Source organism: Perca flavescens, chromosome 3, assembly GCF_004354835.1.
Source record: "Perca flavescens isolate YP-PL-M2 chromosome 3, PFLA_1.0, whole genome shotgun sequence".
NCBI lineage: Eukaryota > Metazoa > Chordata > Actinopteri > Perciformes > Percidae > Perca > Perca flavescens.
Window position 1 is genome coordinate 30,149,857 of NC_041333.1, and position 21,634 is coordinate 30,171,490.

The 21,634-nt window shown below is 39.2% G+C and overlaps 2 protein-coding genes across 7 annotated transcripts; one reads left to right on the plus strand and one right to left on the minus strand.

Annotated features, from left to right (window-relative positions):
* Positions 1-348: 348 nt before the first annotated feature.
* Positions 349-4,980, plus strand: xaf1 (XIAP associated factor 1). Of its 3 annotated transcripts, none has more exons than XM_028573652.1 (8): positions 349-422; positions 756-785; positions 2,281-2,416; positions 2,520-2,576; positions 3,637-3,865; positions 3,964-4,031; positions 4,375-4,596; positions 4,686-4,980. In XM_028573652.1, the coding sequence occupies exons 1-8, from the start codon at positions 388-390 to the stop codon at positions 4,716-4,718; spliced, it is 810 nt and encodes a 269-aa protein (XP_028429453.1). In that variant the 5' UTR covers positions 349-387; the 3' UTR covers positions 4,719-4,980. The 3 variants fall into 3 exon arrangements, with proteins under 3 accessions (XP_028429453.1, XP_028429455.1, XP_028429454.1); XM_028573654.1 differs by lacking the exon at positions 349-422 and adding an exon at positions 613-632; XM_028573653.1 differs by lacking the exons at positions 349-422; positions 756-785 and adding an exon at positions 1,079-1,264.
* A 967-nt stretch (positions 4,981-5,947) lies between these two features.
* Positions 5,948-21,276, minus strand: inpp5ka (inositol polyphosphate-5-phosphatase Ka). Of its 4 annotated transcripts, XM_028573727.1 has the most exons (15): positions 21,124-21,276; positions 20,627-20,723; positions 16,100-16,204; positions 15,897-16,005; positions 15,603-15,719; positions 14,617-14,792; positions 14,284-14,395; positions 13,983-14,092; positions 13,815-13,841; positions 10,597-10,828; positions 8,362-8,400; positions 8,263-8,304; positions 8,094-8,177; positions 7,876-7,980; positions 5,948-7,510 (listed from the first exon to the last, which is right to left on the minus strand). In XM_028573727.1, the coding sequence occupies exons 2-15, from the start codon at positions 20,713-20,715 to the stop codon at positions 7,415-7,417; spliced, it is 1,443 nt and encodes a 480-aa protein (XP_028429528.1). In that variant the 5' UTR covers positions 20,716-20,723; positions 21,124-21,276; the 3' UTR covers positions 5,948-7,414. The 4 variants fall into 4 exon arrangements, with proteins under 4 accessions (XP_028429528.1, XP_028429524.1, XP_028429525.1 ...); XM_028573723.1 differs by having other exon boundaries at positions 8,263-8,400; XM_028573724.1 differs by lacking the exon at positions 21,124-21,276 and adding an exon at positions 20,935-21,097 and having other exon boundaries at positions 8,263-8,400.
* Positions 21,277-21,634: the final 358 nt, after the last annotated feature.

Sequence of the window (21,634 nt, forward strand, 5' to 3'; positions counted from 1 at the left end):
CCCGAAATATTGCTGACACGTCGATAGCTTTTCGGGCCATTTTTACAATGACTAAAAAGAAAGACGAGCAAACAAATCAGTGCAGCTGTGTGTTCCAACTCTCTTGCACGAGACTAAAGTAACACGACACGAGCAAAATAAAACTTTAGTACTATACAGCACAACGCTAAATACTCTACTACTTTTTTTCACTTTATTCTGTTTTATAGTCAACCAAAGTATAGTGGACACAGCACAGCTCACCATTACAGTCGCTACTTCCGGCATCATTCTGTCTCCATAGTGACGCGTCGTGCTATCTTCCTCCAAATCTTTTCTTTTTCTTTTTTTGCTGCATTCAATAACTATCGGAGATATCGCAATCAACACCTTCTATGTTAGTTTACGATGGAAAATACTATAATTATTACTGGATATAACAGGTAGTGGCATTATGATGAACATGTAAATATTGATAAAAAGTCTCTTTTTCTGCGATACCCAAGTTAAAGATGAAGATAACCTGGAGTTGATCCAAGTTGTGGAGGAAAGGGTGTTTTGCCGTTCTTGAGAAAAAAACAAAGTAGCCCAACCTATCTCTTTGGATTTTGGATTTTGAGTTTTTGCTAATTATAATAATTGGAAGCGATGAGGTAGACAATAGACACAGCATCATTCAATAACTCAACCATCTTAGGTCTTGCCACTAAAAATAATAGGCTAACGCACCACTGACCTTTGCTCCAACATTGATTCATCTTGTTCTTTTTGTCCAGCTCACTGGGTCCATCAAAAGTAGCAGGCTAGTAAGTATGGTCATTAATTAACTGCTTAATTTAGCTTCCCCCCGTGCTGTCATGTATGCAGGGGTTATTAAAGATATTATGATCATCTTATAATAAAGCTAAAACCCAAGGACAATAGGTTATTTGCAATATCACAATTTAAGTTCAAGAGACTATGAACATATATGTTCAGAATTCTTCCAGAATATTGAGATCTTTTTAAGGCTCAAATACTATTCACACAGTGTGATATCTCTACAGAAATGATTCTGTGCCGCTGTCACAATCAAGCTTACAGTAAAAGTCAAATTAGACCTTTGGCGCCATCATGTGTCAGATGCGCAAACAACAACAAGTGCTGAAGCAGAACGGTTTAGCTTTCGGTTCTGCTGAATTGAGACCAAAAGTGTCAAGTCATGACACTTTAGCTGTCAGTGGGTTATTATTCAAGGATTTTTGTCGATGGATAACAAAGAGGCAACACGCACCTGCGGCCAGTGGTGAGAGTTTACTTTTAGTTCAAGTAGAATTATATGAATACTATTTATCTCAGTTTGATTTGGACGGCTGTATTCCAACAAACACCCCACAGGCAGCGAGCAGTGGGATAGTCCTGCTTGGTACATTAGCCTACGTAAACCGCTATTTGTAAGAAACTGGAACTCCTAACTCACATTCATTGTAACCTACTTGTGACTATCTGATGGCAAGGCAAGAACTTGTAACCTGTGTTAATGGAGTTTTCCATAAAGTGATTTCATAAGAAAGAAGTAAGGCTCATTAGGAAGTTAGGCTACAGCCCGAGGAGGATACATAGTTTGCCTTTCACTTTCTGTATTAGGCTTACTACAGGTTCTGGAAACAGGGCAGATGTAACCAAAGTGGACACATAACATGACTACATTTCATAGGACAGTGGGTACAAACAGTTCACTTTTGTGTTCAAGATGAAAAAGAAAAAGGTGTTATGGTCTACATTTATCAGAGGGACACCTCTTGTTGATGGTCTTCTTTAAAGGGTGTGCCTAATTACTAGTGTCAACTGATTCTGCTTTTTAAATCCAATAACAACACCAGTCAAATCAATAACTCAAAGAGTCAGTAGTAATTTTCACAATCAATGCTTGTAACAACTTCCTGTCTTGCCCCAGTATTGACACCTGTTTGAATATATTATGATAATTATTATTAATAATAATAATAATTGTGGACTCAAAACAATTTTTTAAAAAAGAACTAAACTTTGCACATTAATCCCCTCTGCGTAGTTCTTGGTGTAAATAATCCAGTTGCAATAAAAGTTGACAATTGCATAGAGTGGAGAAAAACTGAAAAAAAATATACACTCATATCAGCCAGTAACCATAAGGGACTGTTTGAAGATTATTGGGGTGGGGAGGGGGGTTGAATCTAAATATGCCAGAATAATAAATAAACCCTTAAGGGTACAATAAGATTTCTATACCTTTTTATACCTGTCATGACAGACAGAATATGACCCTCTCTTCTCTTTAAGCCACAAGGAGGTCGCAGAGGCCAACTTTGCTCTACATGAAACACACTGCAGCCGCTTCTTATGTCTCTGCCCTGACTGTGATGAACCAGTTCCCAGAGAGCAACTGAACCAACACAGAGAGGAAGAGCACACCCAGGTACACACACACACACACACACACACACACACACACACACACACACACACACACACACACACTGGTCCATGTTCTGTAGGTTAACAACTCTGTTTGTTTGCAGGTGAGATGCTCCAAGTGTAACCAGAAGATGGAACGTTGTCACCTATTGGATCATGAGGTAAGTCCAGTGGTACTGTTGGTGGTGTTTGCCTGGACATAAGCTATAGTATAGTATTGTACAGTATAGGAAACATCTCTAATGATCTTGTTGCATTATGGGAAATGTAGGATCCAGTAAGCCACACTAAAAGTTAGGATATGTAGAGTAGTCCACTGCTTCGATTTTAAACATACTTGCTAGAATTGGTCTCTCATGAGGGGTTTCAAGGATTGATCATTATTCTGGATTGAAACTCCAGAAAGTTCATCATTTCATTTCCACTTTCATGCCAACGGTGAGGGACAAAGCAGTAAGGCACATGGAGTCACAGGTAAGTTTCAAAAGAAGGAGTTTTATTTACCCACAAATAGCAAGAATTATTAAACAACAAAAGTGAAGATAAGTTCTGGGCCCATAAAAGAGGTCAACTAAACAGAACAAACTAACGTTAAATATACCGGCTGATCAGACCATGGTTGACACAAAGGGGAATCTAACAATAAAACAGTACTAATTCAACTACAAAGAACCATCAAAACAAAACCAACACTTATGCCAGAAAATTTTTAAAAACAGCCAATTATAAAACAGCTCTTTCTCCAGCCATCACCCTTTTGCCCAGCAGACTGCCTGGAAAGATCTTAGTGTGGAATCTCCAAACTCGTGAGCTCAAAAAAAAATAATGGTTATTAGAAAGAAATAGACAATACAAAAGTAACTAAATGTGCATGCTAAAAAAAAGATACCTTTTACTTTCAACTAAATAAAGTATGTATATTGTATCTGGAAAATGATATGAACCAATCTTCAGAAAACATAAGCCAAAGAAAATAAATGTGAGTGCGAGAAGTTACCACTTTTAAGACTGCTGTGTGGCCTATGGCCATGGCTGTGGCCATCACACCAAGAAATGCCAGAAGATGCAAATATTCAGAGTTACCCCATAACTTAATTCCTCAACGTGGGAGAGGGGGAGAGAGCAAGAGCCTCCAAAAGAGCAACGCTGTCTGACATCAGATCTGTAGTAAAGGTTAAACTCCTATTTATCAGTCTGACTCTTCTCTGCTCCGTCTCCCAGTCTGATGAGTGCGTGGAACGTCTGCAGAGCTGTCAGTTCTGCGAGCTGGAGCTGCCGTGGAAGGAGCTGGCCGAACATTGTCTGGTCTGTGGGAGTCGCACTGAACTCTGCAGGGACTGCGGCCGCTACGTCACCCTGAAGGACCAGCCCAAGCACGGCTTGACCTGCTCAGCTACTGACAATGGCACAGGTCCTCCTCAAACTACCAGCAAACTGCCACCAAACAAGAGTAAGGGGATGTTTGAGGCTTCAGCACAAACACCAATTAACTTACAGAATAGTTTTTTTCTTTTAACTATGACCGTGTCTGTTTTCTATTTTTTAAAGCTAATATAGCAGTGACTTGTAGGAGCTGTATGGCATCATTTCCAGCTGAGGATATAGAGGAACATGAGGTATACATCTTTTCAACCATTTCATATAATATGGGATCAATTCCTGACACTACATATACCTTATGTGGAGCATTAAAAACATCTCGCAATGTTAACAAAATGAGTGTATTCGCCCGTGATTCAAATGCTCTCCAAAATGAAAAACAACAAAAGTAACTTTAAGTAAGTCAAATTATCTTGGCATCCTTTTTTTCACCTGTTCATAAGTCATTAACATGGTTGAGAAAATCAGGGCTTCCATACTTCTCCCATAGTCTTGCTTCAAGCCCAAATCCACTGTACAGCATTTTTCAATTCAACGCAGTCATTGAAGTAACACCTTTGTCTGGATCCAACAAACCAGCTGGAGTGTGTTCCAGCAACCAGGTTGGACGATGAAGAGGCAGAGAGTGAGGATGAGGATGATTTCTTCAGGCAGGGGGCCACTCCTTGGCTAAGCAGGACATATAAGTCAACAATTCCAGCAGACGGACCCAGCAGAGGTCCCTGGGGTGACCCAGACCAGATCAGCACCTGCCCCCACTGTCATTTGACCCTGCCCCTCGTCACACTACGTTGGCATACGGTAACATTCCTGCCTCACACATTTGTATTTACATTGTTAAAAAAAGTTCTTATGGTAAGAGGTTTCCCCCTTCCTCTCTCTGTTTTTAGGCGAAGTGCCGAATCCACGTTCACTTGAAATAAAGAGAGAGCTCCTTGGAATGGATGAGCTGCTTCAGAGATCTTAGATCAATGTTTCATTAGGGACAAAAGACAAGTACTTGTGCTGTTAAAATGTACTTTCATTATTTCATATTATTTCCTAATGTTTAAATTAAGGTTTACATTTTGATTTTAGTTTTAGTGACCTTTAGTTTGTTAGTGTGCATGCCTTTGTGCATGCATGAAGAGGAAGTGGTTCATTATATAATACTCTGCATCCAAGTAAACTTGACATGCTTGATAACTTTGTGATGTTTCTTTTGCTAAATCCAAACTAAACTAAGGTCAGCAGGGTCAACCTGTTTTTTAACCTAATAGAAAATAATATCAAGCTATAGCTATGACACAAAACTGCTTATTAAAAATTGTATTTTATTAACCCTTTATTTAACCAGGTAGGCCGTTGAGAGCAGGTTCTCATTTGCAACTGCGACCTGGCCAAGAAAAGCATAAGCGTGCAGGACAACATACAGTTTCACATTCAATACAATACAGGAATACAGAATTCAAAAGGCTACATAAAGTGCAGATTAAGTAGGCGTTACAAAACCGGTGCAAAGGGAGATGTAAGTAATAAAATAAGTAATGCTCTGAGAAGTCCATATCATTACTCTCGCAAGTACATGGAAAGAACACCAATGGGAAAATAACAGATATTTACAGGTATGTTGGTCACGGAACTAGACTATAGTTTATTTTATGTTTTGAAGTTTTCGTTACAAAATAATCCCAAAACTGCAATATTGGGAGTAATCCCTGAAGGTTGTAGACATTTTTATTTGCTGTATATATTCTGTTGGCTCCAGTGAGGAAATGTGAAACTGCACACGTAGAGGACACAACATAGAAATTAAATTCCAATTCTATTTCTATGGCTATAACCTCACCCCAAAAAATACTGCAGCAAAAAACAAAAGTATCATACCTTGTTTTGATGTGTTCCGTCTCTCGCTTGAGGTCAAATGTAATTTAACAAATGGTGACTATGGCGACAGGTAACTGTAACATGTTATGGGTGGATACGGACCGTTTTTCTGGAGTTGCCGTCGATTACTATCTACAGTTCACTGTTTTGATGACATTAAACTTTAGAATTATACACCTAATGACAATGATAATATAAGTAAATGTTATGATCGAGAATAGCATAGACAACACAAAGAAATAAGTAAGTTATTTATTTTCATTTGCTTTAAAATACATTTGTTGACATTGTCTTACAGTACATTACATTTCATTACTATTTCAGAAAATAGGTCACTTTTTAGTAAAAAAACAAACATAAATTGGCTAATATAATTGATTCCAGCAAGCCAGTAACAACACTCACTCTTTGTGTTGGTGAAAGTTTAGAACAGCAATATTTATAATCAAGAGGAACAGCAAGAGGCCATGAAAATCACGCCATGTTATGATAAATAATCTGATGAATATTAATGACACATATTGTATCAAAACTGAGCAGCATGGTACAGTACACTAAATACAAAGCCACAATCATTTCAAAGGCACTTGCTGAAACCATGTTTTTTATTTTTATTAATTTAATAATTATATTCTTTCTTGACACACTTAAACATGACAACCTATAAATACTTATACATTAACAATAAACAGTGCAACATATCTTTCTCCATTTCGCTGTGATATAATTTTTTAAAGGGAATGAATATTTCTTCAACAACTGCAAAGTGCAGGTGGGCTAATGAGACTGCAAGCTGAAAATGAGTAGTCTCTCTCTCTCTCACACACACACACACACACACACACACACACACACACACACACACACAACGGTTATATTTTATTATTATTTACTCCTTTTGCTGAAAAATAACAAATTCAGGTGAATGAGCTTTGTTAGTTTTGCAATTCCCTTTGTCTTGACATAACTGTAGCAGTCCGGTGAAGTTTGGCTAGGGTGTGTTCACCCTTCCAAACTAGCCAGACTCAAATATTCAGTGTTCCAGCTTTTCATTCTGCCACACGGAAGCAGCTGTGAGAGCATGAAGTCCAGCATTAAAACATGGAGACAAATTTTTGGATTTTCTAACACAGCCTTGAAAGGAGCGCTTCCTTTCATCAACCGACACTCTGGATTGATCACACAAAGCAGCGGGCCTGTACACATCCTACAACGTACTTCACCTTCTGTTTTATCGATATGTCTAACCTGGAAACCAAATTCCTCATTAACCAAACACATAACATCCAATCAAAGCACTTCATCATATCTCATAAAGCAATCTTGTACACAGTATAGTAACTTTGTCATTTTATTAAGCTTTAAGCCAGGACACAAAGCTGGCACTTCTTTGTTCTACGCTCAGACCAATTTAAATTTGAGTTTCCATTCTGGGGGAAACAGGTTTTAAGTCAGTTGATGAAGGATTGCTCATAGCTTCTGCTTTGCTTGATTTCAGTCAGACCTTCGATTCAGGTCAACACACGTGGAGAAAAGGTGACCCTAGAGACAAAAAAAAAAAAAAATGTACTGACCACAGAAATGTAAGTCACTTATAGCCACACCGGCAGCGTTAGAGAAGTCAGTGGGCATGTGTAACAGCATTAAGAGGAAACACGTCCTAATCTGCACCTTTTGTGATAAGTTAGGAAACAATTCAACAACAATCCAGGCCAAAACAAGATCCATTTCTACATCCTACCACACTGATAGATCAGTTCAAAAAGTTTTCGCTCGCAATGGTTTTGTCAAGTCCGTTGATCTTCTCAGGCATCAAGCCTTCCTCACTGGCTACCTTGGACTCATGGACCTACGAGAGAAAGCAGCAGGTCAGACTGGTGCTTACATCCATGCCCAGGAACATTTCTTTTTTTAAAGATTTCTTTTTGGGCATTTTAGGCCTTTATTTACTGAAGACATGAAAGGGGAGAGAGAGGGGGAATGACACGCAGCCAAGAGCCGCAGGTTGGAGTCGAACCCGCGGCCTTCTGCATCAAGGAGTAAACCTCTATATATGGGCGTGTGCTCTACCAGGTGAGCTACCCCAGGCGCCCGCCCAGGAACATTTCTGACCAATTAAATCAGTTTTACGTTGTCAAATAGAATGGAGGAGAAAATAAATGGCTATTTGTGGCGTACTCTTGGTACACAGTACAGTATGTGCTCTATAGTTACCTTGAATGGTTCACTGATTCCAATGATGCACTGCAGAGTACTACTGTAGTAGCACAGCACACACTCCCCTCCCCACACAGGGATTTCCTCTTTACTTACATATACCTACAAACAACAGAGAGAGACTTTTGTTCTATTTATGTATCTTTTATTATATCATCGGTTGGTTCTGTTTTCTTAAGATAGTGTGTCTTACTCATTGGTGCACAAATTACTACCTGTATGACTTCTTCATTGAAGGCCACTTCGTCGTCTTTGACCCACGTGTAGGTGATGTATTCCGACACACTGGTGAATCCAACCTGAGTTAAATACACACATTCAAGATTGTCATACTGAAATATCACACTTCAATTGCCAATGGTAAATGGTTTTTGTTCAGACAACCTTATAGAGTCCGATCCAGTCCCATGTACTGGAGGGGAACGGCTGCAGAGGGCTGTAGAGAACCATTGCATCAATGTCTGCGCTCCAGTCGCCCTCTGCCTGCAGACGCACCAGGGGAGTCTCGTACATCTTCCTCAGCTAGATAGGTGGAGAAATAAGTTAAAGTTAAATCATCTTGCCTTCTGAAGGTAAATGATACACAGATGAATATGTAAATGTATTTGTAGATATTTAAAAGCATACATCCTGTTCATTCCTGTTATTACCTTTGCTGGTTTGTCAGCAGGATTACGGGAAAACTACAGGCCACGAGTCTTTTTATGAAAGTTAACGGAAGGGTGTAGCATGGGCCAAGGAAGAACCCATTACATTTTGGGGAGGATCCGAATAATGGGGTGAATACATAAACAATTTTTCATGTTCATTAACATTGAGGGACAGGGTATGGCTTTATGGTCTGGGCTTTCTGAGTGTCCTCTAGTTACCACTTGGATTTTATTTAGTAGGTTTGGCCCCATTTTCCATCAGTTGTGATCACTTAACAAGTGAAGGATTTGGGAACGAACGTGACATTCCTAAAAAGAAGCCCGACAGTGAAATAAACAAGAGCAGTCAGACAATCAGATTAGTTTGAAACAAATCCCAAGGTTAGCCAAAACATTATTACCCAAACTGTCCACTGCAACATCCATCAGTTTGACCCACTTCCAGGTTTACTAACTCACGGTTTTCCTTGCACAGAAAAACAGTGGCTGTGCAAGGGATTATTCCAAACATTTAGGTGTGCTCCCTTACAGTCTACCCTCAGTTTAGATGATCTGGCTAAACTGGTAGCTTTTTAACACCTTGTCTGATCATCTGACTGCTTGTGTTTCTCACCCCATTAGAATTTGCATTTAGCCCGACCCATACTGGATCTTTGAGGCTGATACAGATAGCGATATTTTGGAGTTTAAAATCAAATAGCAACAGATAGTATTAGTACAGTCTTGACATGGGTGGCTTAGATTTGTTTATTTCTTCTTTTTTTGACCAAGATACATACTGAACGGGACATTTTACATTTGAGAAATCAGCTTGCCAGTGCGCTCTGGTGGACAAACTATGTGATGGACACATTCTTTTTAAAGAATTGTTTTTGGCCATTTTAGCCTTTAATAGACAGGACAGCTGTAGACAAGAAAGGGGGGAGAGAGGGGGAAGACATGCAGCAAATGGCCACGGGTCGGACCTGAACCCTGAGCCACTGCGTCGAGGACTGAGCCTCTGCATGTGGGCGCCCGCTCTACCAGGTGAGCTACCCATGCGCCCTTGGACACTGTAGAGCAATTTCTTGTTACATCTTGGTTGACATACACACCGATACCAATATATCTACAATAAGCTAATATTGATCAATATACAGTATCAGCCAAATCTCATCAATTACTGTAAAGGTTTTCATAACCAATAGAAACCATGGCCTCATATAGAGAAATAAGAGTCAGGTTGTAATAAAGAGCAGTTATCCTTTAAAAGCCTTTAAAAACATTAAAGGATGAGGCTGGTAAAATCCTACAGTTCTGTTTTTGCCAACAAATCCCATTAAAGGTGCTGTAGGCAGGATTATGAAGATCCAGGACTTAGCCAAAGAATTTGAACATTGACAACTTCTCAGTACCTCCCCCCCTTTCTGCTAAAGCCCAAACGGTCTCCTAAGCCCCTCCCCCCACAAGGGAGAATGAATGTGTGTGCCCGAGCAGTGATTGACACGCAGTAAGACACACCCCCTGGCCCTGATTGGTGTATCTGAACAGGGAGCGGTGGATTTTTGCAAATCACACTACAGGCTGTAGGTGATACCAGAGGAGCCGGATTCTTTTTTTTTTTAAATGACCTGCTTCATGTAGTTCTACTGGAACATAGGGTCAGTTTCAGCAAATATGACAGAAAGTTAGTTTTATAAGTCTTACCTACTGCATCTTTAAAATACCAAAACCAGAAATGTGTTAATCTGTCTCCCGATACTTTCCCACTTTCAAAAACCTGCCAATGGATCTGAACTCAAACTTTGACTTTTATTTTAAAGGCTCAGTAACCGCCTAAACAGATGGGCACAGACGTTTTTAGCAAGTTTCTCAAAAATAACAAATGGTGTTTTTGTTGGGGATTGTGAATTGATGTGACACAGAGGAATAAGATCAGCCTTTGGATACACACACAACACGTTAGAAGAATCAATTCATTGTTGGTTTTAGTCTTTTCGTGGGATTTGTCCTCAAAACAAAACAAGAATTTGACTCTTCACTAAATATATAATCCAACCAACGGCTTTACTGTGTTCCAGTTTCTCACCTCCAGTGTGAAGACACTGATGACAGGCTTGTGGTCACTGATGCTGTACTCCATGTTGCTGGTGTACAAGTCCTGCCTGATCTTCAGCGGGTACTCCTCATCCTCTTCCACATGTCCGACCTTCTTGGCATCCGGTCCAACCCTGTTTTCATCTTGCTCGTCAGAGGGTGGGGCCTTGGGTCGGAGCCGCCACAGAATCCTGTCGGTCCAGGCAGGTTTACGCTTCTTACCGCTGGACACGTGTACCACCGGACAGAGAGTAGAGAGGCGGGCTTTAGTTAGGAGACAAAGACAACGCTTTATAACAAGAAAGGATCAAGGGTTTTGGAAGGTGCATAACTGGGTGACCGATGAAAGAGTAGAGTTTGGGTGGTGGGGGGGGGGGGTGTTGCCCTCTCACTAGCCTGACAATCAGACTAAATTGCCATTTTGTTTCACTATATTATTCAGTTCGACATCGTGTTCATGTTAGCGTATTTCTGTTTGAAAGGAGAGTTAGTGAGTAATCTATGTCAACGGAAGTACAGTACATTTCAGTCAACAAAGAAGGTGCAGTTAACTTAATATTTTTCACAATGAACAAAGGAATATTCCATTTGTTGAGCAGTTTTTTCTGTTATGTATTTAATTACAATGACCTGTAGAGCTGCATCAATCCCATTTACACTTGTCGCTATTTTTGTGGCCATTTTTTTATTGATGTAGCTATTTTCCTGGCTCTGCATTTTTAATTTTGCCTCAAAGCTCTAGAACCAGCCTTCAGCAATCACAACATCGGACCTATTTGAATCATCAAAAAAAAAAAAAAAACTGGAGAGGTGGGCAGCAATTTAGAGGTCGAGAACCAGGCCACAGTCTGGCCACTCAAATAATTATACAGTAAGTTGCTAGGTGTTTGCAATACTGTAATTTCACTGTGTAACAATATATCAGACAAGTACTGTGGGCCTTAGTGGATCTGTATATACAGTACATCCAATACAACAGGTAAAAGCTTCAGTTTGTCTATGTAAATATTAGGGCTGGGCGATATATCGATATTATATCGATATCGTGATATGAGACTAGATATTGTCTAAGATTTTGGATATCGTAATATCGTGATATGACATAAGTGTCTTTTCCTGGTTTTAAAGGCTGCATTACAGTGAAGTGATGTACTTTTCTGAACTTACCAGACTGTTCTAGCTGTTCTATTATTAAGGATTATTTATCTAAAATCTAAGTGTGAAGATATTTTGCGAGAGCACCAACTGTCAACTCTAGAATATATCGCCGCAATATCGATATCGAGGTATTTGATCAAGAATATCATGATATCTGTTTTTCTCTATATCGCCCAGCCCTAGTAAATATATAAGTATTATATTCCATCATACAAGCTGCTCTTTTGTGCAATGGAATTTAATAGATGGATAAATTTAATGCCAATGTTTCAGATATATTATCTCTAACAGATACAAAATCTGTGATTTTCTTGAGTTTCTAAGGTTCTTCAGACACAGAGTTTTGTGTTAAACTAAATTATAAAACTTAGATTTTGATATGAGATGTCTAATATTACATGACTTAAAATGTATTTACTAGTATGTTAAGGCAGCTACAATTTACACTGTCATATTACAGGACACGGCTGTGTATTACACTTTCATCTTTGTTACAGTTAATGTGACATGATTTAAACAGATTTTTACAGACCACACAGTAGCTGTTGTCTGCCAGCAACCTCCATCATAGGCGGTAGCATGTCTGGGTGATTAATGGATCTAATTATAATCCAACACACACATATTGAATTATCCACAGTCATAGCTACCATGTTACCAAAACATCTATTTCTGGCCATGCATGTTAACTGTTATGCAGCAGCTGTTCTGGGACACTCCCTTTTATATAAACAAGTTCTGAAAGCAGTAAGATGGTAATACACACTGTAGGTTAAAGGCAGGTTAATATGGACTACTGATATTTTGCCATTTAGAAGTACCTTTTGGAGTTTTTAAACAAAAAGTTGAATAAACATTTAGTGTTTCTCATCAAAGCACATTTATGCATCCTTGATACAAATCACTAAATGGTTTAGGGCCAAAATACATTTCTGATCTGCTACTACACTATGACCCACCCAGACCTCTCAGGTTGTCTGGGACAGGTCTACTTGTTGTTCCCAGAGTCAGAACTAAACAGGGGGAAGGCAGCGTTCAGTTTTTATGCTCCACATATCTGGAACAAACTCCCAGAAACCTGCAGGTCCGCTGCAACTCTCAGTTCTTTTAAATCCAGGCTGAAGACATATCTTTTTAATGTTGCCTTTCTTTAAATAACCTATTTTTAACTGCTCTTTCTTTAAAATTCTTATACTGCACTGTACATTTTATTCTTGTCTTTTAATGATCTTAAATTGTTGTTAATTATTTTCATGCTTTGAAATTGTTTTTAATTGTTTTCTAACTGTTTTTAATGTTTCATGTTTCATGTAAAGCACTTTGAATTGCCTTGTTGCTGAAATGTGCTATACAAATAAAGCTGCCTTGCCTTGCTTTGCTTCTTAACAAATGTGTTGAATGTCTTTATCTTTCTCATAAAACATCTGTAAAATCAATTGTTTTTTAAATTTCTGCATTGTTTACATTCATGTTTGCTCGCTAGATGTCCCTGCATTTTGCATTGCTACGTTTCTTGGTGCATTAGCTCCACCAACTGTCTATTATGAGAATAACATGAAACTGTCAGAAGGAATGTGGATCACGCCTGTGTTCTCATGCGTGCAACAATGATACAAAACAAGTGGGGATCCACTCATAAAAATATTGTGCAACAGTTCCACTAGTGGTCAAAAACTCCACAGGGTACCTTTAACAGCAATAGTATTGGCCCCCAAAACAACAGGTCTGTGAGCTCAGACAACATTCTGCAAAATAAACAAGGATTTCAGTCTTTTCTTTGCACAGACAATCTGACATTTGTCTTGAAAAGACTTTTAGCTCCACCTGATGGTTTGTTTAATTTGCAGTATGTTACAGATGAAGATGATCTTCATTAAGCCTTTGAAAATTGGTCATGACTTACTATATTATTAAAAAAAAGAGGATACTACATTTAGCATCTTGTTAAGAGTAGCATGTGTGCACATACTGTAGCGCAGTTAGGTGAATTCAAAAAGGAGTGACATGATATATTAAGGGACATGTGGACACAAATGTGTTTTGAACTCTTACTTAAAGCCAAACCATGTCCTGTAGAGCCTGTGAAGTTGAAAAAAGGCACAGATGCAATATATACAAATTACCATAATTAAGAGGCAAGTACTGAAAAAAAAAAAACTATTTTAAATTATGATTATGATTAGTTAGGATTGATTATAATGATGTTACTAAAACAGTTACCTGCTGTCATAAGTATTGGAGTTTAAGTCAAACTTGTACGTGGGTTGAAAGTCCAGAGGCCCTTCCTCAAACTCCTGGAGCATCTGTTCGTTCTTCTTCATCATGGTCAACTGAGAACGACAACGGACACATTTCATACTGTCACTAACTCCCAAATCACAAATACAGTATCAAAGCATGAATAATAATATTCTGGCTGCTCATGCACAGATCAAGTGTTGTGCTGGGATCCCTATGAACCCTCATATGAACAGGAGTTGATTATGCTGTAAACAGCTGAATGGTTCTGGAAGGGTCAAACCTGGTCTTTGCTCCACAGCAGGTTGTAGTTTTGATTGTTGATACAGGAGCGGACAAAGTGCATGCCATGGTCCTGAATTCGGAAGTTGAGATCTCCAAACCAGAACACCAGCCTGGACCGAGAGAGGGGCAGAGGAGGGAGGATGGACAGCAGGAGAAAGCAGTTGATGGATAAAGAAATGAGAAATATCAAAGAATGGGTGACTGTACCGACTTTATACATGATGCAGAGACTGTGAAATAAATGAAGCTTAAAGACCTTCTTTAAGATCTGTCATATTTTCAAAACATCTGTTTGGGTAAGCTGGAGTTTATATTCTGTGTATCTACTCACCTGTGATCAACAATTCTTGAAGCCTTTTTACAGTCAAAGGTCTGTGTGTCCATGATGTACTCAAACTCATCCACTCTCTCTGTGGCGTACTTCATGTGCGCAGCCAAGTGACAGTTGAGGAAACAGAGCATATGGCCATAGAAAGACAGACGGACAGACACGGCACCTTTGTTACCCTGAGAGACAAACAGGAAAAGATGAGAAACAGAGAAACCACAAATTCTGTCAAACTACTCTGCACTGTTCCTTCAGTTTTTCACCTGTGTGAGAGACAAATCAGTGCTTTAACAACTAAGACAGAAATACAAGACAAAATTATCAACTTCTGACAAGTGCAACAGATGCTATATTTGACATTTTGGGGGGAAAAACTTAGCAAGTCAAACATTTACTTCTGTTTCTGTAGTTCAGTTGACAAAGTGACACAAGTGGAATGTGTGTTTTTTTCATCCCATCCCTTATCGAAAGGGGAACTGCACCAATTTTACACATTAGTGTGGTTACTAGTGTTAGGGAATACTACTGCATATGTGAAGACAAAAACTGTGTAAAGCTCTCCAGAGGAAGCGGTGTTAAATCTGATAGATGTCCTCAAGTGATAAAATGTGAGTCAGCATCAGTTGGAGCTGAAGACTGCAAGTTTGAAAAGGAAAAAGAATCCGGGGATGTGGAGTGAGCAGTAGAAGTGATCTTACCAGACCTCTATAGACCACTCCTCATCTCTGTTTAAGACTAGAGGCTACATTAGCCACCACTGGCAACATACTCCCGATTTTGCGACCAGACTGTTGGCGGTTGAGTTGCATTTTGGGTAATGAAAACATCAGATTTAAACGAGGAAAAAGAATGTTGCTGCATCTATTTTGATTCCTTTTTTTTGCTGTTTTAACTGTCCATTGTGAGTCTGACAGAATAACACAAGTGCAATGCTAAATCAGTGGAGTCCTGTGTGTGTGTGTGTGTGTGTGTGTGTGTGTATTTCTCACCCAGTAACCAAAAATGCCTGTGCGTGTGTATGTGGCCTGAATGTCTCTGATGAAGGGGACGTGCTCCAGTTTGGAGAAGAAGAGCAGCAGCAGACCCTGCATTCTGATGGATGACACCTGACACACACACAAAGTAAATAGAGTGCAACATTATACTCCAAATAAAAGCTATCAAGGATTTACACTTATTACAAGGGGAAAAAAACTGCCACTTGAAAGATTAATCTGTTCTTGTTAACCTGGAAATGCGTGTCACCTTGAATGCGTATCAGGGTGTTTTAAGAAGATTTGTACCTTAATGTATTTCCGTGGTGCTAAGGTGGCCATCAACAGGTGACTCCAGGGGTCATCGAATATAGTATCCGACACAAACCTCAATGGCCCCGAATACACCTCCTGCAAACTATTACACACACTCTTAATTGTCAGTCACTCTGCCTGTTATATACACAAAATACTGACCCCAACAATCAATTCACATTCCATGCACCACCTACCCAATGACGTAGAGGTCTGGGCTCTTTGGGGAGTTCAGATGGAGAAGCAAGGTCATGTCATCTGGTGGATCAGCTGTGGCCACGTTCCACGTCACCATGTGTAGCCTGCGGGCATGGAAGATGGAAAAATAGTCATTTGTGCAGCACTCGCATCCAAAAAATATACATATTCCATTGATAATAAATGGACACAGATGTTTAGAACTGAACAAGCTATTGGGTATGACAATATACCTTTAAAATATAAAGGATCACCTTACAACCGAAAAACATCCAGCTGCACCACAGCACAAAATGAAACAGAACTGTACTTTGACAATAAAAGAGCTTCATTCAGTGAGGCAAAAACCAAAGATCAGCACATCATTCGAGTGTAAAAGCTGTTACAGTATAAACACTGTGATACTACCACGCGCAAATCAGGCTGCTACTGTTAAGATAGATAATGAAACCATTCATCCTTTCGCCCAAACTGGCAACATTCATATGGTTGAATTTTCTTTGCTCAGCTACGACAGTAACATGTATGACAAAAATCCAAAGGACAAAGTTCCCCTGGAGGGTTTCAATTAGCAAGAACGAACAGTGTCTTTTAATGGCCAGTTCTTTGAAACCACAGCAGAAAAAAAAATCTAAAGCATGTTAAAGAGAAAAAGAGTACAGAGCTAAATAAAAAAAACCTATCCTATATCAAACTATCTTTCCAGCTTCAGCACACGCAGAAAAGACAAGCGAATAGCTTTTTTTTTTTCCTGAAACTGTGTTTTTTCGGCTTGTTGGCTCTCTTGCCACAGAGGAGGAAGGCTTTATCCAGAGTCTTGACCATTTCCTCATGTAGCTCGTTTTTGGGGTCCAGGTCATCCACGCACGTCATCAACTGGTTGAGCCGATGGCGCAGAACCAGTTTGCTGCCTGTAGACTGCGTGGCATCGCTGGAAAGGCTGTCAGAGCGGACGCGCCCCATGGTGCCAAATAACCGACTGATTTCATCCATTCTTGCACAAAGTGTTAAATGCAGTATGGTCCGCTGTCTTCTTGAAAGACGTGTCGTTGAAGTGACAAAATACGAAAGGACAAAGTATTTTCCTAAAGGACCAAAAAAGTCCCAGTTTACAGATTTAGGTGCTCCAGAGTTGGACTGAGTGACTGACTGAGCGAGTGTATAATCTCTGTAAAATGCCTCAACACTGGGCTTAATAAAACATTGGGAAACCACCTTGCACCAGTAAACATAAAAATGCTTTCCCTTTGCGGAGCACTCGGCTGTTCTGTTCTTAGACAGGACAGAAACACATTGTTTTTTTTTTCTTTAAATCCGCATTAATTATTGTGCAAACTAATCCACCTGCCAGAATGCAGTCAGATTTGGATACTGGAAAACATTGCACTGTGTTAAGTCTTGCAGCACTTTAAACCCTAAATGAGACAGACAATTATGCTTTCAGCAGCCAGCACTAGTCAACTACTGATGCTACACTTTAAATTAAATGAATAACAAAAATAATATTATAATAATAATAATAATATTTAGTAGCTATGAACTTAAATGTCACATATAAAATATAATTCATTGACTCATTGACTGTTTTTATTGTTCCCATTTATTAATCTGTCTTATTGTTTCTATTTATTGATCTTTATTGTAAGTGTGCAGCTTAAGTTGTCAGCGCTGAAGTCCAAAACAATATTCCCCAAGGGGACAATAAAGTATAATTGAAGTGAAGACTAAAGAGGTGAATGTCAACAATGAAAAGCCTGTCTTTCTGATTGACTTTCCATCCAAAAGTGGACAGTGTCAACTCTGTCTAAAGAAGGCAACGCCAATTTCACTACAAGAATCAAAACAAGATAGTGAGGAGATACTGTATCTGGTACAGCTTGAAAAATCACTCTTTTGTATTATGCACTATATAGATTGTGTCATCACAGCCCATCACAATGACCCCCTTATCATAATACAATACTTGCCATTGTATGATTGGGCCTCTCTACAGTTCAAATGACACTGATCATTGGTTTGACATCAAAACAGTTCCCAGGAAAGAAATTAAGCCTTTACCCCAATATGCCAAGGGAACTTAAGCAGTCACCACCTCCACCTCAACAGTCTGGTATGGCTCTACAACTAAACATCACAAAGCAAGAGGCTACAATCTACCATTGGTACGGCAGAAAAGACCATGTGACTTATTATTAACCACCATCCAGGAAATATTCCCTGTCAGGCTCTTTAAATCACTTATTACTTAATGAACAAGACCCACAAGCAGTTTCTTCCCACATGCCATTACTTTTTATGAGCACGGTCAGCAAAACCATTTTATGGCTGTGACAGTACTGTGTAACTGTGCAATAGTTGGTAGGATCCACTTACCGTGCATCAGCTACACATACACACACTTGTACATCAGACTCCTTATACTCATCAACACTCACATTACCACAGGTATACATATACATATTTTATATATATGACTACTCATTCTACAGTAGCTGTATGTAGTGCATCCTACAGTCTATAAGTTTATCCCCTGAAGGATCTGAAGATTGTGTAGTGGACAATATCTCAGGCCAAGGTCCATTCAGAAAATCTACATCTTGATTGCTTATCGACAACATGTCTGATACAGCTAGACTTAACATTTCTCTATAACAATAAAAATATGGCGGACCGCCATATTATCAAGGCACACTTGTAAACCTAATCAAATAATTTCGTACAGATATTTTCATCTTGTAATTTTGATCAGGGACGTCGTTAGGCCTATTTTAGGGGGGCTGAAGCTACCCCAAAATGTTCCTAAGCCCCCATAAATAATAATAAGAACAACAATAAAAATTTGATTTATCCTCATTGATATTTAGACAAATGATATATATAGCTACAAAAAATAGCTGAAAAGTCGGAAGTTTGACATAAGTACAGAGAGTCGTGCTATCAAGATGATGCACCGCACCGTCTCGTTGCATTGGTGTGAACTGGCAGCTTTCAGAGCATTGCAGACTGGCACGTTGCAAGCAACTGGGGGATTCATCTCGTCGCTACTCTTTGGTCTGAACTAGCTATGCACCCCCCCCCACACACACACACACACACACACACACACACACACGTTAATGGTGAAAGGAAGATTGATTACACGCAGTGATACAGAGTGAAATTGTAAGTTGTTTTTAATGACCTGCTTACCTTTAGCTACGTTTTCTTGAGGAAAAGGAAAGGTTTGCTATGGTTTGCTAAACTAAAGTCTAGCTAGAGTGAACGAGCGAAATACAAGAAATGGTTATCTTATCAAGATAATCACAACTCTTTATTCATTGCCAATAATATAGCCTATCTCTATAGTAGGCATATTCTGAAACAATATCAATCCCCATAGAATGTTGTTGTCACTGAAAACTAAATGCCATAGGGTCCCTGTTAATGCTATTGTACCGTTGTATCCTTCAATTCATTGAGCAGATGAGGTAGATATTGGAAGATATAGATAGATAGATAGATAGATAGATAGATAGATAGATAGCAGAAAGAAAGAGAAGCAGGAGATTGGCAGAGCAGTTGATTCTGAGGGAGCCAGCATGATTGAGGTCAGTGGTCTATAGGTCTAGGGATTGTTTGGTTTTCTTCTAACAATAAGCATTTGTTGGCAGGTCTAGGTACTATGCATAGCCTAAACTAAATTATTTCATTATATTTATTATATATGCTAGCTATATTTCTGCATTCATTGGCTGTGATAAATTAAATAAATATGTAGATGTTGCCTAAATGTAGGCTAGGCTAAAGATGAGCACATGCCCACAGATACACATGTGAAAATAAAATGAAAGCAATCCTACATACAGTATATACAGTAATTATTACTCCAAATCTTTTATTCCTTCCGCCATCAGGTTATTGTATTTAGACAGTAGCCACTTTAAATAGGATCCGTATTAATGTCTTACATGATAAAGTATGCAGGGATGCCCATTTTTTTCTTGTACTGCTATTTGTCATATTTGTTTAACTTACCAACTTATTAGCTGTCTGGTCTCTGTTTGTCTGTTTTTGGACATTTTGGATGTTGTTTCATGTGACCAATTTGCATTTCGAAGTCATGAAATTAGCATCAGGGTTTTGTTTTATCTTAAAGGATAAGACAGAAGGAACAGAGTAGAAATGGAAGAAGAGGATATGTCTGTCACTTTTGACTTGTTAACATATTGGTTTCTTGACTGGTGATTGACATAAGTGTAGCTCTAATACAGTAACGAAAGATGTGATTTTGCAAACGCAAGTTACAAATACCCTGGGGGGTAAGCCCCCCTGTCTTTCAATCATAGTGACGTCCCTGATTGTGATCATTTCCCTCTTGTAGCCTACACCGTGGTAGTCACTAACCCTCAATGAAGTTGCATAACGTTAAACAATACAGCAGGTCCGTGCATGATTTATATAATGTTCTAATCTAAGGTATGTTTGCAGAGCAGCATGAACTTTTTGACAAACGCGGATGCAACAATAGTCGCAGGGCAGAATCCAACCTGAAGCTCTCTTCCTCGTAGTTCCCCTTCCTCAAACTGAGGTCTGGCTGCTGGGCGTCGGACGACTGCTGCCCATTCTCCTCCATCATCTCCGCACCTGGAGGGCAATGAAGCAAATCCGCTATAACCTAGGATAGCTAAACAAAGTAAAAATGCAATACTTGCAACAGTAAAGCACTAACGTTAACTGTTACTAACTAACTATTAGCTAACGTTGCTAACTTAAGCCTAGGGTTAGGATATGACTCTAGGTTAAGCACACAGGGTACATCTAGCTAGCTAACATAATTCATATGGCTTGAGCATACCCGGTTATTTGTAACATGAATTTACGTCGAACTACCTGCACATAACGTTAGCTAACGATATAACGTTAACGTTAACCATGCTCCGCTGTTGAGCGATGTGTTTTCATCGGATAATGTAACGGAGTTGACGCTAGCAACATAAAACAAGCTTATTTCATCTAAGTCTGAGCTAACACTCGAATTACCAACCTGTATGAGTGGGAGTGTTTTTATCGTATACTACCCGATATGCTTTGTTAGTACTTTCCGTTGTTTTTCTAACGTAGCTACTTGAAAAGAGATGTACAGTAGAGATCCGCAGCAGTAGTCTGACAGTAACGTTACAGCACAGCTTAGTGTTGTTGTTCCCGCCCCTTATCCGGGCACTTTATTTACCTTCAAAATAAAGCGTAACATTGTCACGTAAATTAGTTACAACTGTCATCTTGTGTTATTTATAAAATTCCCTATCCAATATATTGTTTATCCATTTATTAGCACTGCAATACATTTGCAAGGTATTGAAGACAATTTAGTTGAATAACCAAAATTAAGCTCGGTGACTAAACCTCAAAATCACCACGACGTTATATGTTCTGGCAGTAATTTCTTGACCTGAATCATTTGTCTTCAACACGGCGAATTGTTAACGTAAGGATGAAGTGCAAGTGAAAATAAGCATTTTGATAGTCATAGTCTGCGCATCTTTCGTGCCAAATGA